At 47.7% G+C, this 16,573-nt stretch overlaps 1 protein-coding gene across 1 annotated transcript in view; it reads right to left on the reverse strand.

Annotated features, from left to right (window-relative positions):
- The window catches only part of Fstl4 (follistatin like 4), a 313,915-nt gene extending 298,631 nt beyond the window's left edge, over nt 1–15,284 (reverse strand). The window contains exons 1-2 of the mRNA XM_069994009.1: nt 15,094–15,284; nt 6,445–6,580 (exon numbers count right to left, since the gene is read on the reverse strand). Of these exons, the coding sequence (XP_069850110.1) occupies nt 6,445–6,570 (126 nt within the window). The 5' untranslated portion in view covers nt 6,571–6,580; nt 15,094–15,284. The remainder of the gene's footprint in view (nt 1–6,444; nt 6,581–15,093) is intronic.
- Nucleotides 15,285–16,573: the final 1,289 nt, after the last annotated feature.

Genomic DNA, 16,573 nt, shown 5'->3' on the forward strand with positions numbered 1-16,573 from the left:
TTCCCTCCCTCTTTTCTTCCCTCCCTCCCCCCCCTCAACCCATATCCCCAGTAACATCTCCTAAAAACAAGCAGTGGCACTTGTGGCTGCCACTTGTGGCTAAATCCTCTGGAAAGGCTTCTGTTTGGTTGCAAGGCCTTCTTGGAACATGGAGGAAGAAGAAAACCCAAGGGTTCCATGTCTGGTGAATGGTAGCCCCAGTTGAGAGCTGGGTTGTTGCCTTCTGCCCCCAAGTTGGGGAGCAAATTCTCTCAGATAGCTCCTTCCTATGCAACACCAGTCTGCCAGCCACACAGACTCTTTCCACCCCTCTGGGCAGTGGATGAGCATCATTGCTGGTCTACTGCAGTACGAATCTTCTATGTTTTGGCTTTTTGACATAGGCATCTCACTATGTATCCCTGGTTAGTCTCTCTATCTTCCTGCCTTAGCCTCCCAAGTGCTGGAACTACAGGCATACTCCGCCACACTCAGTAAGGCTACCTTTCACTAGAAGTGAAGAGATGAATTGGATTCCCGGTCTCTCTGTGTTTTCCTGACTCACATGGCTCAGGCACCTGGTTACCTGCAAGAGAGGCAAGGCAAGTGGATGGATGGCGTCCCCACAGCTCTCCTGCAACTTCTCCTGGGGTGCTCTGCTCAGGGGACAAGGCCCGCATCATCCCACACCATTCGTTTCTGAAGCCAGTGCCTTTTTCTTCCCAGGTGGCTGGTGACAAGACCAGACCCGGAGCTTTATCACAGGGAGCAGTGTGGCAGCAGCAGAGGGAGGTGGCTCTGAGTTGGCAGGACCCACTCATGGAATCATGCCTGATTCCAACATGACATGGCCTTCTCTGTGAGTGGAAGGCAGGAGCGATAACCAGAAAGTCACTGAGGATATATCAAGCGGATGACTGGGGGTATGGCAGACATGGTGGCTGCCAACTCCCCGGGAAATGGAACATGCAGCCCCATTTGCCATGTGTGGCCTGGTATCCTCATTATAGGGTACGGGGTGGGGATTAGTTTCCTAGAGGAGCATACATTATTTAGCAGCAGAGGCAAAAAACAGATGAGGAAATTAAGAGGAACTCATAAATGCTCCGTGAACTCATAAATGCTCCTTTTTCCTGGGTCACAGAACTTTTCAGGCCAATTAAAACTCTGTCAATGATGACATCAAAAATAGGAAAGGGTCATTCAGTCTGCTAAGTGTGGAGACAACAGGCTTACTAGGAATGAGTGGCCACAGAGGAACAATATTCCACACAAATAACACAAGACAGTGATGTCCTCTGTTCAAGACCCCTGAACGGAGCACAGGCCCAGCTGTGGGGGTCCCTGCATAGCACAGAGACAGGCGGTGGGAGCTGAGTGCAAAGGTGGTAGTACTGGGGATATGGTATCAGGGCTGCCTTGTCACAGGACACCGACAGGCACATTACATCTCCAGAAGCACTGGGGCACAACATGATCCACCTAACCATGTAATAGGAACACCAAAGGGATATCTGTCTGCCATCCATCATCCTGAAAATGTAGATGCACTCTTATGCCTGCAAATGGCAGGGCTGTGCCCTCCCCCCATTTTACCTGAGAAAGGAAAAGTCACATGTCCTAACACAGAATAAGCAGCAGAGAGCTATGGCCGTGGGCGGGGAACTCAGAGGGTACCAGTGTCCTCCCTGAGCACCACGTTAGCAGTGGAAGCAAAGAAGATCCTTATGGAAGGGGGACATCTGCCACCTGCCTGGCCCTCAGAGATCTTGCCAGAATCTCAGCTTCTTGAAATCTACAACAGTGAGTGCTTAGGAATTAACTCTTGACACCAGAAAAACAAAGACTAAGGCAGGCAAGTAGGCAGGCAGGCAGGCAGGCAGGCAGGTCTGGGCTACCCACAAGGCAGGAAGAACATGGTGAGCCCTCAGCCTGAACTATGTTCAAATTCAAAGGGGTGAGGAGCTTTATTTCATACTTCCTGCCCACAGGCAGAAGAAGGAGAGCTAGTAGAGACATTCAGTGCTAGGGTTCCTCCCAGACAGATGATCAGTACTCTTCCCAGGAAGTCCAGGAAGCACTTTCCTGGAGAGAGCAGGGTACACTGCCTTGATGCCAGTAAGATATGTAAGAACAATGAAATAGTTCAGAACAGATTAATGTCTGGTCTCAGCAATCCAAGCACTCCTGAGTCCAACGGAGGCAGGAAGAAGACTCGGAGTATGTTGTACAATATAAAGCTGCCTAGGAAGGTAGAGCTGGCACATCTGCCATATGCATCTGGGGCCCCCGCTGGTTAAAAAAAAAATAAGGTCAGAGCTAGGCAGCCAAAGTAAGATCAGTGTTTTCTTAGGCTGAGCTTTTGGGTCTGGTCTGTAAGCCCTCAGGCCTAAGAGGTGAACAGGGAGCCAATGTCAGCAATTGCATTTATTTAGACAAGGCACTAAAGTTTAAGTGTATAAAGAATGTGTAAGACCAAGGGAAGGCCAACATCCAGTTTTAGACTCCATCACACTGGGATAGACAGCACTGAAGACCTATCGGGGGCTTCCACAAGCGCCCACCTGCTGTTAGCAGGACGGGCCTCTGTGGGGGCTTCTACTGTATCACTTGTGGGTTTCTGAAAATTCTATCAATATTTGCTTTACTACTGGTTGAAAAATACTGGGGACTCTAGAAATGTTCCAGATGTGGGAATATCTGTTTAATGAGATCTCCTAGGGACAGTATAAACATGAAATTCACTTGTTTCATACACACAATTTGATAGAATAGTTTTAGTGCACCTGTGCTCTGACTACAGTCCCCTCATGTGAGGTCAGACATGAAATGCTTGATGCATGTCATGTTGTTGATGGGATTTCAAATTTTTCAGATTATGGGAAAAAAAAAAAACAACACCTACATTTATCTTAGCCAGAGTACAAAGGAAAGGAGGGAAATAGACTTGCCAGTAAATTGTATCTCAGAATGTATTAACATTCTGGGCCATCTTCTGCTACTCAGCTCTTCATTAAAGAGGCACTCCACCCAGCTCCGTCTCCTTTTATCTACATCTGTACAGTGCAAACTTCTTGAAGCTAATTCAGCTGTACTCTTTGTACATACAACAATAATTTAATAAAATTCAACTTGCTGTTAACTGCTTTAAAAATATGCAAGTACACGCGCATTGATCATGTAATCCTAGCTTACCCTCAGGACATTAAGCAATTGGTGTAATAACTTTAAAGACAATCAAACCTTATTTGTGCTTTCCAGGTACTTTAAAATCCTTAATGAATACTTTGGGAAGTACTATTATCAAGAAGAAAACGTACATGGAAACAGTTTAATATTTAGTTTCTGAAAAAAAAAGTGTGTTTTTTTTTTCTTTTTCACTTAAAGTCTCCAAAAGTTCTGTTGGTTTTGATTCTTCTAGGAAGTCTGAGGAAACTGTTAGAAGACTTTAATATGGTTTGGATAGTGAGTTATAGATACATTAATAGCTATAGCTCAAAGGAGAAATTACCCAGAAATGATTAGCCTCAAGACTATTTTGGATATTAATAACATATAAGGAGGTAAGCAGCTTGCAGGAGACACTGGCACATCCCCGCCAGAGACAGACTTCCTGTGCAGGAAGCAGCCACCTTCCCTGTCGATCTAGTCTGAAGTTTGAAAGCACCAAGTGATCTCATGACCAATACTGGGTACTGGCTGCTGCTAAATTAAGGACTGACTGATTTAAGAACTCATTAGGTCTCTGTTTTGCTCATAAAAGCATGGTAGAAGAAGAGAAAGGTAAATATGGACATTGGCCCTATTCCAAAAAAATGAAAGGAAAAAAGATAATAAGGCTCAAAAGTATGGGATGAAGAACAGTCAGAGAAAGTTCTGAAGACTAAGAAGCTACATTGGAGAAGGGGTAGATTTGGATGTGAATAGAAGAGGTGGCATGTCAGACAATAAGAGAATGTGGGTATGGGGCAGGGCATAGAATGACCAATTTAAAAAGTAAATTAGTTAGGATACAGACCCCCGGGACAGCATCTTGGCCTAGCAAGCAGATGCCTTTACCCCATTTTAGCCCCTTCTAGTTTCAATTAACTTTTCCCAGGACCCTGGGGAGAAGGTTTGCAGAAAGGACCTGATTAGAACTTAACAACCAGTCATGAGTGGTTGGACTGGACCAATAAAGTGTTATTTTCAAAAACCTAATAGAAGTAACCAATCCAAGCACATCCTAGGGTATGAGAACCCCTAGACTCTCCTTGGAGAGAGAAAGAGACATGGACAGAGACCCACCTAAAGAAGAGAGGATAGATGACTGACCTAGAGAACACACCATGGGCAGAGAGAGCAGCAGTGCCAGGGGCCTTTGAGAGCTAGGTACATCTCTTCTGAGTAAAATTCTTCACACTCATTCTCCATTATCCTAAACTTCACTCGTCCAAAGTCCTGAGATGTAAGTCTAAGGAGGCTTCAGCAATACTGGCAGTGGAGATGCAACACTGATCGGCACTGTCTGCCCTGGGATGCAATGCTAAGCAGGTGTTGCCTGACACAAGCTGCCACCCTAGTGGTCTCTGCTAGCTGCGAAATCAAAAGGCCTGTGTGAGCTCTGCCCACCCACTGAGAGCAGCAGCAGCAAATTCTGTTATCAGAAGGTCAGCAAACACTTTCATTAAAGTAAATGTCCTGCTATCTGTGGGTAAACATTTACCGAGACCATCCTCAGTATCCATGTACGAGGCCTATTCACACTGTTTTCATCTCATAATCAACAAACAAAGCTGTCGTGAAAGAAGTATGATCAATAGGGCAGCTTTTCAGGAGACATCTCCTCCTCCTTTGGAGCAGCTGCATTCCTGGGCTGGCTTGGGAGACAACAGCTAGAAGGAGGTGGGGGAGGGAGGAACAAAACCACCCAAACCAAAGAGTGAGCTTCCTTCCTCCTTTTCCTTTCCTTCCTATTCTTCCCTTCCTTCCCTGAGCAGTATCTGCTCCATCTTGTTGGTACACAAAGTGTTGAGGTGTTAACAGCTAAGGAGGCCCTTGGTGATATTAACTTACCTTCCATTTACCTCCAGCTAAATCCCACCTTAATTGGCTCAATTCTTAATTGAAATGTGATTCACCACAGTGGGCCAATGAACCCCAACAGTAAGAAGACTAAGTGGGACCTGTAGGTTTGCCTGTTTGCTTTGCTATTAAATATTCAACCATGTATCTGTTGGACTTAAAAGTGACCCTTTTCCCTTTGTCTTAATAGGAGTATAAAAGATTAGGCACTTCCCACATGGGAAATACTGCTCTCACCAGCATGTCTTCCATACCAGACTCTTTTTCAAAGCAACATTAAGGTGCGTCCTTCATGGATTTAGACAGGAGAGATAGTGTTTCTATTTAATCATCTGCTCGAGACAAAAGAATGCATGCCACACTAACTTTCAGCAGGAAAAGTGTGCATTAAATTACTTCTGAAGCTCCCCGAAGAGTAAGCCTTACGGGTTTGGGATTGCATGACAATTAAGTAATAATGAAAGGGAACTCATGTCGTTTGATCAAATAATGCATTAATCCTTCTATACACTGTGTACCATTATACACTCTCTGGGAAATGTTGACTTTTGCGGGTAATTTTTATTTCTCATTCCACAGGACAGGACACAGGTAGAAGAGAAAGGAGCTGGGCAGGCATCGGGTAAGACAATGGGAAGAAGGATGCCTGGAAAGTCTCTGATAAGAATTCCTTCTCATCCAGCAGAGAGAAAACCCCAGGTGGATTTAATGAAAGGGTAGAGTCATTGCATGCGGATCAACTTACACAGAGCATTTTCTGCAGAACAATTTTCATCTCCCAGGAACCCCAAACTCATGGAGCCTGCTACCTGGAGCAGGACTAGGTTGGAGTTTATGAATCTTCTTCCATATGCTGCTTAAGACTGGGTTCACTAAGCAATTAGCAGTACATCCAGACCCTCCAGGGAGGCCAGGGAGAACAAGTTTTTCAAACCCTTTAGAAGCGTTTATATATACCTAACATGCCATTAATCATTCTTATCTGTTCATTAAAGCAGTCTCCCTTAGGACCTCTGCCAGTTCTTCCTCTGCCTGGTTCTTTTTATCTACATACCTGAAAAGGGGTTCCACTTCCTTTGAAACGTCTTTTCTCATTGAGTTCACATAGGGTGTAGCCTACCAATGCATGTGAATTTTCAGAGTTTTATTAAGTAGACAGACCCTTCTCTTGAAGGTCTGCGTGGAAGGCTAACCAAGTAAAGCTTGGTTTTGGAATGTATTAGGAAATAGGACGCCAGAGTCTCCTGTCTGTATCAATCTGTGTTGCTTCCCCTGTCCTCCCACAACAGGAAGTGTACATTTAATTGGTCTAATTGATCTAAAGATGGAAGAGAAACCAGATACTGTATCGTCAAGAAGCAGTCAGTTCGAAGTGTCATGTCAGTGGTTATTTGACCATACCTGTGCCTGAGATTCTCCCACGACCACATTCAGGCCTTGGCTGGTTCCTGGGTCCATCCATCCCAGCACAGCTAGCAGGGAGGCCTCAAGCAGTGTGAGATGCCGCCAAAGGCTTCCTGGTTGCATTTTGTTGAGTCTGTCAAGAAAATGACACATGCTCTCAGCACAAAGCATTGCAAAGTACACACGGAGTCCATGAGTTAATGCCTACATTCCCAAATCTCAGAACTTGAAACTCAAGTTCAAATCTCAGCACCAAACCTGCTGCAATAATTTGGAGAAGTTACATTACTTCGGAGCCTTACGCTACTCATCTCCAAAATGGGGACAATAGTATGTGCCTCTTACAGAGGGTCACTGTAAGAACCGACGGAGGTACTGTCGGGCATACAGGAAGAATGCTGCGAAGGCTAGCTCTGAGGTAGCATCCCACTGGAAATGCTACCCGCCATGACTGTATCTATAAGGACAAACCCAGCTGAGAGGTGGGTCACCTCTATTGGGCATGTCCATGACTCACTTTCCTGAGACAGCATTCGGGGTGTAGTGTACCCAATGAAGGGTCAAGAAATGCCCATGAAGAATTATTTTAAAGGTACAACTTGCTTGTGGCTTACCTCACCAAAATTTACAGGATGGTAAGCTTCAATTGACAGCCTAAGGAAGATCTACTATTTGAGGTTTGTGACCAGTGGTTTTTGTAGTAAAATACTACAGTCCCATGACAACAGAATTCCAATAACCATTAGGGTGTGTCCTGAGGTTCACCTGAAAATATCATTGTCTAAAGTCCTAGAAGGAAAAAAAAACAACAACAAAACGAGCAATTTAAAGTAATCAAAGAATTCCATGCATGGAAAAGGAAGGATCGGTGCGACAGATGTTTAAGTACTAATCACTCGTTCAGCACTGTGCTGAGGGAATAAAAACATACAAGAATCCATGCACCTAGTTACCTGTACTTTTTTGGGGGGAGGGGGAAGGGTGGTTACTGGGGTTTGAACTCAGGTCCTCACACTTGCTAGGCAGGCACATTCATGTTGAGCTACTCTCCAGCCCTTTCTTGTGCTGATCATTTTTGAAATAGGAGCTTACTTCCTACCCAGGCACATACCTAGAAACCTGGACCATGAGCCACCTATTTTAGGACTCCCATTGTAGCTTGGATGACAAATGCATGCCACTACATCCAGCTATCTTGTAAGAAGGGGGTCTCACAAACTTTTCTGCCTGGGCTAGTTTCGAATTGTAATCTTCCTCTCCTCCAATCTCAGTGCCTTAAGTAGCTAGGATTATAGGCATATAATCCTAGGAAACTGTTTTTGTTTGTTTTTAAATAAAAGCTTTCCACTATGAGCCTATTCCAATTATAGTTTCAGCATCTCTGCCTATGAGACAGAGCAACACAGAACTCATCCTGTAGTATGCACAACTCTTGCTCTAGGAAACTTCAGGGGTTATTGATTTCTGCCTATACCACACAATTCAGTGTTTAATTACATGTGGTCCCTACTGCATCCTGATTGTGGTAGTGAGATGAAAACACTCAGAGCTTCTTGGAGGCTCACACCCTCCATGTCCTGGTCTGAGCTGGGCCAGGAGAAACAATGGGATCCTGTAGCTTAAAGGATCCATTCCCTGCTGGTTGACTTCCCAAGTCAACCAATGACCAAGACCCTAGGCAAGGAGAAGAGTCTGTCACTAGTGTTGCAGTCAGGGTCATCAAACAAATCCAAATCCACTCTAGCACATTCCAAGTTTGAGGTTATTTTTCTTTTCTTTCTTTTTCTTTCCTTTTCCTCTTTTTTTTTTTTTTTTTTGGCTGCTTTCCACACCCAAATAGAGCTGCCTCTCTACATTTGCTTTATGTCTCCTGCTTGACACACAAAAAAAATGCCCACAGGGAGAAGGTGGCAGATTAAAACTGTGGGCATAACACGTTGGCCTATATAAAGGTAAGGTTAGAAGGGATGGTTATCTTTTAAGAGGAGGTGCCTCTTTGTTTTTAAAACAGAGTCCAGAGGCTGCTGCTCCTACATCTATTTCTTCAGTCATTTATCTTTGACATGTGGCAGAGCAAAGCAGTCCAGGTGGCCAGTAGATAGAATCTGAAGGTCACAGTCTCAGCATTTGCTCTTCATTGGGAACAAAGCAGAGTTCTGCATTCTACTGTGGCTTGGGCTGCTATCAGGCAGAGGCCTGTGGTATGAGTGGATCCAAGGCTCTCACTAGGGTGGGTGAATGCTTACAGGACTAAGGAGGAGGAGGGAAACAAACAACAACAACTAAAAACCAAACTCACATTCAGGACTAAAAGAGGATGAAGTTACATTCATATTACAACTGGTTTTTCTAAAAACAAACAAAAACCTTAATACTTTCCATAGAGTATCCCCTTCTGAATGCTACATTCCATAGACTACAGAAAATGACTATTGGATGTTCTTGCAATTTTGAAAGGGGAAAAGGGGAAGGCAGTCCTGGGGCCTCAATTCATGGCCTGGGCACTGTCCCTGAGCTTTTTTGCTCGTGGCTGTTTTGCTCACATGAGACATAGCTCCACTTCTGGCTTTTTGGTGGTTAACTGGAGTTAAAGAGTGTCTCAGACTTTTCTGCCAGGGCTAGTGTTGAACCACCATCCTCAAATCTCAGCCTCCAGAGTAGCTATGATTATAAGCATGTGCCACCCACCAGCACCTTAAAAAGCCAGCCATAATAACTCAAGCTAGAACTGGAAAGACATTGCTTCTTGCTCATTTATGAACTTTTCCTAGTCACTCATCAAATTTTTGCTTGTGGAGCAAGCACACATATTAAAGATCTGCTCTTCTCCTTTTGTAGGTCTCCTAGCCCAAAGATGAGATTTATTCTAGTCATGTACAGATGCCAACTCCTGCAGTTACGAAAAAATACAAGCCACAAGATCTAGTTATTTTAATTCCAATCTGCCTTGTAATCTGAGACCAATTTTGTGTGGTTTTATTATTAATGGATATTATCAAATAATAAAATCCACTCATTTTCATTTAAATTTTGGCAAGTACCAAATTGCTTAATTCCAGAACGCAGACTGGTTTCCTTTTTCTCCCATTCTTTTCTTTACCAGTACTAGAATTTAGGGCCTTGTGGTTACTTGAGTTGCACCCTCAGTCCACAGCTTTCAGAAACCAGGAACTTCAGCCATGCTACGCCTGTAGCCATACTAGTTTTATCTGGTTTGCACTGAGGTTCCCCTTCAAGATTTTACTTCAGAGCTGGGCATCAATGGTTCACTCCTGTAAGCCTAGCTATTCAAGTGGCTGAGATGTGAGGATAGCCATTTGAAGCCAGCCCTGGCAGGAAAGTTCTTGAGACTCTTATCTCCAATTAACCAGCAAAAGAAAAAAAAATCTGAAAGTGGACCTGCGGCTTAAGTGCTAGTGCAGTAGCCTTGAGTGAAAAAGAGACAGTGGCTAGGCGCGTGTGCATACACACACACACACACACACACACACACACACACACACACACACACACAGAGAGAGAGAGAGAGAGAGAGAGAGAGAGAGAGAGAGAGAGAGAGAGAGAGAGAGAGATACAATATTTTATTTAAGGACAGAAAAACCCATGAACCAGGCCAGCCACTGAAATCTTCCCAGGCAGCAGTTTCTTTGTAAAATTTAACTCGGTTTGACCACTATCAGCTCTGATTTCACTTGCACAATGGATGTGTCTTAGGTGTCATTTTTTCACTTATGATGATTGACAACCCACTAGATTTATGCCAGCAACAGCCCCGAAATTTACAACTCAAGTTTTATGACAGTTTGGTTCATAAAAAAAAAAAGAATTGATATTGGCTCTAAATCAATTTTGATGAGCTGTCTAACAACTAAATAGATACTACCGATTTGGCTAACACCTACATAGAAATTATTATATGTCAGGCACCATTCTCAATGCTTTACAGGTACTGAGTTGTAATCTTCACTTTTCTATTCCATGAAGAGGGTAATGATTATCCCTACTCCATCTCCTGTCAGATGATGGAGGTGACAGGGTTTCGGAAGGGTTAAGCATTCTGCTGTTGTCACATGGCAAGTAGCAAAGTTGAGACTGTCACAGCCCAATGCCACAAGGACCACAGTCTATGCTGTTAGCCCTATTGAGGCTGCCTCTCTCCCTCAGTGATGCTTTAGCTTAACAAACAGTTATTTTTAGGATATTTATATAGAGCAAGATGGAGGCCTGACCCTGAGTGTCTTCTTTCCTCTGAAAACCACTGAGAACCCTCCTCCCTTTAGTTTTCCTGACTCTTGACCCAGGCTAAAGTTGGATTCAAGACAACAGAGTCAGACTTACTTTCCTGCACCCTACCCCAAGGCAGGTACCACTTGGTATCTCCTCAGCCCTTATACTTACTGCTCCTCTATTTACAGGCCAAGAAAAAGAATGCACAAAAAAAAAAAAGAAAGAAATCATGAGAAATTACACTCAATTTCCAGCAGCAAGAATGCCCCCAGCATTGGGGAAGTCAATGTATTGTTAAATTAATTACTCCTCAAACTCAAACAGCCCTATAGGCTTTCAGAGAGAGGAAAATACATGAACTCCTCATTACAGAGCTGGGACTGTGCCATCTGGGAGGTCACAGCACAACTTCTGTCTTTCAACCTGGAGCTCTTTTTGTGATTTGTTTTTAAGGATTATCAATTTCATTCAATTCTGCGAAGTCATAAGCATTGGTTATCAATTTAGAGTGGTCCTCATAGAAAGAGTGGGAATTTTCCCCCCAAGCAATTCATGAAGAATAATCACTTGATAGTTAAGACATCTTGTTTTGCCTGGTGCTGGTGCCTCTAATCCTTGCTACTTAGAGAGACTGAGATCTAGAGGATTGAGGTTTGAAGCCAGCCCAGACAGAAAAGTTGGCAAGATTCCATTTTCCCATTTGGCAAAATGCTAGATCAGAGGTGTGTCAAGAGAAGAAAAAAAAAAAAAAGGCCCTGCAAGAACACAAGGCCTTGAGCCTAATCCTCCAGTAGAGCACACTCACACAAAAAGATACCTTGTTTTGAAAGAGGTACCTCTGAGCACTGCTGCATGTACAGTGTAGCAGAGGCCAGAAGGCTGAGGGATTCACCTTAGGTTTGAGGCCAAACCAGCGGCCCGGCAGCCTCAGCAACCCATCTCTTGGGCAACTGTTTTCTTGAGTTACTGCAAATTTACATGTAGAGTTTATGTTTGCATCCTCTTTCCAGATAGATAGATTTTGCTATTGTGAGTCATGAAAGAGTGCCACCAGCTCACTCGCTCTCTCCTTGTGCAAACTCCAACATTTTCTAGTATTGTTAAGATAAGCTGATTATTCGTGCTATTGTGTTTTTGCATTTAAAATTACAGATGTATAACAAATCAGTGTTGTAACATTCCAAATACTGACTTGCTTTTTGAAGAAAGTTGAAAAGGCATAAAATAAGAACACATATTACCGGGGGGAGGTGGGGAGAGGCAGAGAATGGGCATTAATCTGAAAATTCTAAACTCTGCCCCACTCAAAGAACACATCACTCAAGCTGGGTTTTTTTGGTTGTTGTTTTTTTTTTAACAGGATCAGAGGCCAGAGAGAAGCACCGACTTTACATTGGCCTTGGGCTTACAATGATTCTTATCTACCCTAGAAATCATCTCTGTTGGGAGGAGTGACAACACTAACCCTCTTGAGTTTGGGGACATTGTGCACCAGTCCTCTCTGGGCCTCTTTGCAGAACATTTACCAGACCAGACATTATAGATTAGCTACACACAAATGGCTTCTCTGTAATCAACAAGACCAGAAATTACAAGGCTGATTTGATACAACCAAGCAATACCACCCAGCCTCTCAAAGAGAACAGTTAAGATTTGTGAGCCCGCACCATCTGAATTCCCAATCTTTCAAACTGAAAACCAACCTGCTCTAGCAATCACCTGGAGTGGGCTGCATTTTACATGTGACAGGTTAACAATCAACAAACAGAAATCAGCTGGAGAACATCAGAGCCCTGCAGTGCTCTTCCAAATCCCGGCCCAATTCTAAAAGGGGGAGGGGAGGGGAGAGGTCTGCATATAAACTCTATGCTCATTTTTGCTGGAAAACTTAGAACCTTAGTTTTTATTCATGAGTATTTCTTGAGGAAAGGGGAGGGTTTCAAATTTACCAAGATAGTCTCAAAAATATCAATACAAAGAAAAATAGACATGGAAATATATCAGACAAACTTTGTAGCAAACCATAATAAAGTCAAAATTGTATTTTCTATTAATCACTCTGTATTTTCCAACATTGGATAAACCAGATGTTGAAATTATTCTATGCACAACACATGAGTGCATGGCATTCCTATTTACCATGAAGTCTAACATGCACGCAAACGGCTTCCAAATAACCCTGGCCCTGCTGACCATCAGTTAATACCTCTTAAGTATCACATTCTCTTGAATGTAATTCTGTTTTGACATTCCATATGCGGTTAGGTGCCTTAAGAAACAGAAAATGTAAGGAAAGATACGCTCTTGAAATACCTCTTTAATAGCATTAAGTCAGGAAGCACCTGACTGACCACACATAAGCAACACAGAAGGCTGACTTTGCAGAATAATACCCTGAAAGACAAGACAGGCAGAAGGTAGATTTGTGAATTCTGACTGTGAATTCAATGCCTGTCTCGGAACATTGCGTTAGGGCAAACAACAGATCACAACATGGGGTCACTTTAAAAAAAAAAAAAAAGTCCTTTAGTACTTAGCAGGAAAAGCAGCATAGCAGCTGGCAGCCCAGTCTCCCCTTCTTTCACCCACCTGTGAAGAACAGCCAGAGGGATCAAAGTACCCCCAGGACCCAGGAAAATAAGCCACTTTCTGGAAGAAAAGGAGCCTTCTTGGAATTAGCAAAAATAAAATAAAATTAAAAAAAATTGAGGGTAATCATAAAAGTCTAGGGAAAAAAAACTAAAAACGACTGGGACAACAAATTTGATTTTAATACGTCAAATTGACTTTTAAAAAATATGCATGACCTTTGACTTGAGTCATGCAAGTCTTTTTGGGAGAAAGCAGTGTCGGGTTTTCCCAGAAATGGGCGAGGTGGAGGGGGGGGCGGGGGAGACAGCCAACAGCTGAGGACGGCAGAGGTGGTCTGATGGTACCGCAATGCCTCACGCAAGGCTTGGGCCAGGATGCTGCCCCTTGCCCTGCAGGGCACCCGACTCCAGGACTGACTTAGAGCTACTGACGGGGCGGTGCTGGGCCTCCCTGCCACCACCAGAGCCCACCCCTGGGGGTCAGAAGGGCAGAGACTGGCGTTCCCCCGGGCGCTCAGGACAGACGCTGTTCAAAAGGACCTCGGGCTTCTGCAAAGATCCGTGGTTGGGGGAAAGGGAACTTTGGGTTCTAGAAAAGTCGACTCGTCTCTCCCAGTTCTCCTTTTTCCCTTACCCACTGGAAATTAGGGGCGCACCTGTCTCCGCAGGTTACCTTATCACCTCCGATTGAGCGACCCCCCCCCCCCAACCCCGCACTGACTGAGGTGGGAACCGACCGAGGGGCCTCGGGCGCTGGGTTCACCCGGCTCGGAAACCTCGGCGGAAGCGACACCTAGAGGGGACGGGGAGGTATGCCGCGACCGACGGGGTGGGAAGGGGGGTGGGGGGGAGTCCGCCAACTCTGGTTCCCCGACGGGGAAACCTAGCAGGCCCCCAACTCCCCGGGAACTTCGGAGGAGGCCGCCGGATGCTGCGCGAGTCCGGGGCGCGGGTGAGAGCGCGCTGGGGCTTTTCCGGCTGGTGGCTGCCGGGGCCGCCGAGTCCTCAGGTGGCCGGGGCTCGGGCGAGCGCGCGTGGAGACCCTCTCCATCCCCCCCCCCCGCACCCCGGCTCATGTCACGTCGCGGAGGTCCCCAAACTCCGGGCGACACGCGGCGGCGGCGGCGGCGCGCTCCGCCTCCGTGTCCCAGGTCCCCCAGAAACTTGGGAAGGGGGCGCACGCACAGTTCCATCTCTGTTAGGACCGATTCCCCCCCCCCCCCGCCACGGACTGACACCGCCCCCCCCCTCCTCGCCGGGAGCCCCGAACGGCCGAGTTCTGGCCGCCGGCGCCGCGGGCCTCGGGGCTGCGGCGGGGAAACGCCAAGTTTGTCCCGCCAAGCCCCGGGAAACGGGGTGCGGAGGACGCCCGCCCCGCGCCCCGAGCCAAGGGCACCGAGGGAGGGGCTGCGTCCCGCCGAGGCCGCCCCGGGGGTCCGGGATCGGCCCGCCTGGAGGCTGCTTGGCACCCAAGAGGTCGTTCCGCGCCCCCCCCCGCACCCCTACCTGCACCCTTAACACCCCCCCCTTCCCCGCAGACCCCGGCCACAAGCCTCGGTGCCCAACCGGTGGCGTTAAGTCCTAGCTCGGACAGGATGCCCGGCCGAGCCACGAGTCCCCGTGGTCCCCGAGCCCGCGGCTGGGCGGGCAAACTTGGCTCCCCCGGTGCGGGCAGTGAGGACCCGCGAACGCCCGCGCCGGGCCCTGCGGCGAGACGCGGAGCTGCGGGCGCCGGGACGCCAGGCGGGAGCGACGGGACCCGAGTGGCCGGGCAGGCGGCAGCGGGTTCGGGCGCCGCCGCGCCTTCTCCGGAGCGGTGCCCGCTTACCTGCTGTGGCCGGGGGGGAGGTCCGAGGGGGAGGACCAGGTGGCCGGACTCGGGCGGAAGGGAGGGAGCGCCCCGTGGCGGTGGCGGCGGGAGGGGGGGTGGGTTGGCGACCCGGCCCCGCGTCCCCCCTTCGGCCGGGTCTGTCTCACTGGCTGTCGGCGGGTCCCCGGCGCGCTAGAGGCTGTCCAGGCTCCGGGTCTCCGAGCTCACCGCTGCCCGCCGCTGTGCCGGTACCGCCGCCGCCGCCACCGCCGCGGCTGCCCTATTTCTGCCGCCGGGACCAGAGCCCGTGACGTCACCCCGGGCCCCGCCTGCCCAATCGCCGCCACCTGTGCGCGCCGCCCGCCCGCCCGCCCGCCCGGGGGTCAGACCCGAGCGGCGCCCGCCGCAGGTGCGCGGAGCAGCCCCGTGCGCACGCGGGCCCGAAGGACTCCGGGGGCGGGGTGTGGGGGGGGGGGTGCCCAGGCCATCCCCACCCCGCGGGAGCCGCGCCGAGCGCTCCCGCCTCAGGTTGGCGATGCGCAGGGGGGGCGGCTGACAACCCTACACGCCACCACCACCCCCCCCCCGCCTTTCTCGAAGCTCCTTTCCGAGCCGGCTGCTCCTCCCGCCCCCCCTCCTCTTCTCCCCACTACCTCCGCCTCCCCCCCCCCCTCCCACCCACCCACCCACCGTCCCTGTGGAGAGGCAACAACCTGTGAAAGAGCTAAGTTTTCATTTCTCTCTTCTGAATCTGCCTTCTCCCAACGCTAGGCATCTGGGGCCATCTTTGGACAAGCCTAGGCATACAGGGGGGCTAGGCCCCGTGTGTATGTTTAGCCAGATCAAGCTGAGATCAAAAGACAGCATCATTACCCTAGCCTAATGCAAGACCTTCCCCCCTTCCGCGTACTGTTGGGGTTTCCAAACTTTTTGGGGGGATCTTTTGTTTAACATCCATGGCTTCTGAGATGTTCTTCAAGCTAAAATAAACTAGGAACTTCTTTGTAACATGTGTACACACACACACACTCACTTGACTACACTGGAGGCTCCATTTGGCATCAGCCAGGTTGGTTGTGGCTAGCCAGGAGCCTTTCTGAGGGTTTGCCTCCTGCTCCGCTCTGTGCGTGCCAGATAACTTTCTGGCTTACAGAACGGTGTCTTGTGCTTTCCTTTGGGCTCTCTCTAGACTGCCAGAAGAGGCTTTTTTTTTGGAGGTGTGTTTAGATAACTATCAAGAGAAGGAGAGGAACTATAAAGGGTTAACATGAAGGAAGTACTGCTTTATTCTTTCCTTTGAGCTCCTCCAACGGCAGTAGTTGCTGTTGATAAGTAGTGATGGGGCCAAGCACAGCCTCCCACACAGCTCTGGTCTGGCATCTAGCTCTTCACCGACCACTGCCCAGCTGTGTAACCTAAGGCCAATCGTGTCTGCTACAGGCCTCAGTCTCCCAACTCTAAAATGAAGGGTTAAGCTAGATCTAGGTGACATTCAGGT

This window comes from Dipodomys merriami, unplaced genomic scaffold (genome assembly GCF_024711535.1).
Source record: "Dipodomys merriami isolate MVZ:Mamm:240054 unplaced genomic scaffold, mDipMer1.0.p SCAF_44, whole genome shotgun sequence".
NCBI classification, from domain to species: domain Eukaryota; kingdom Metazoa; phylum Chordata; class Mammalia; order Rodentia; family Heteromyidae; genus Dipodomys; species Dipodomys merriami.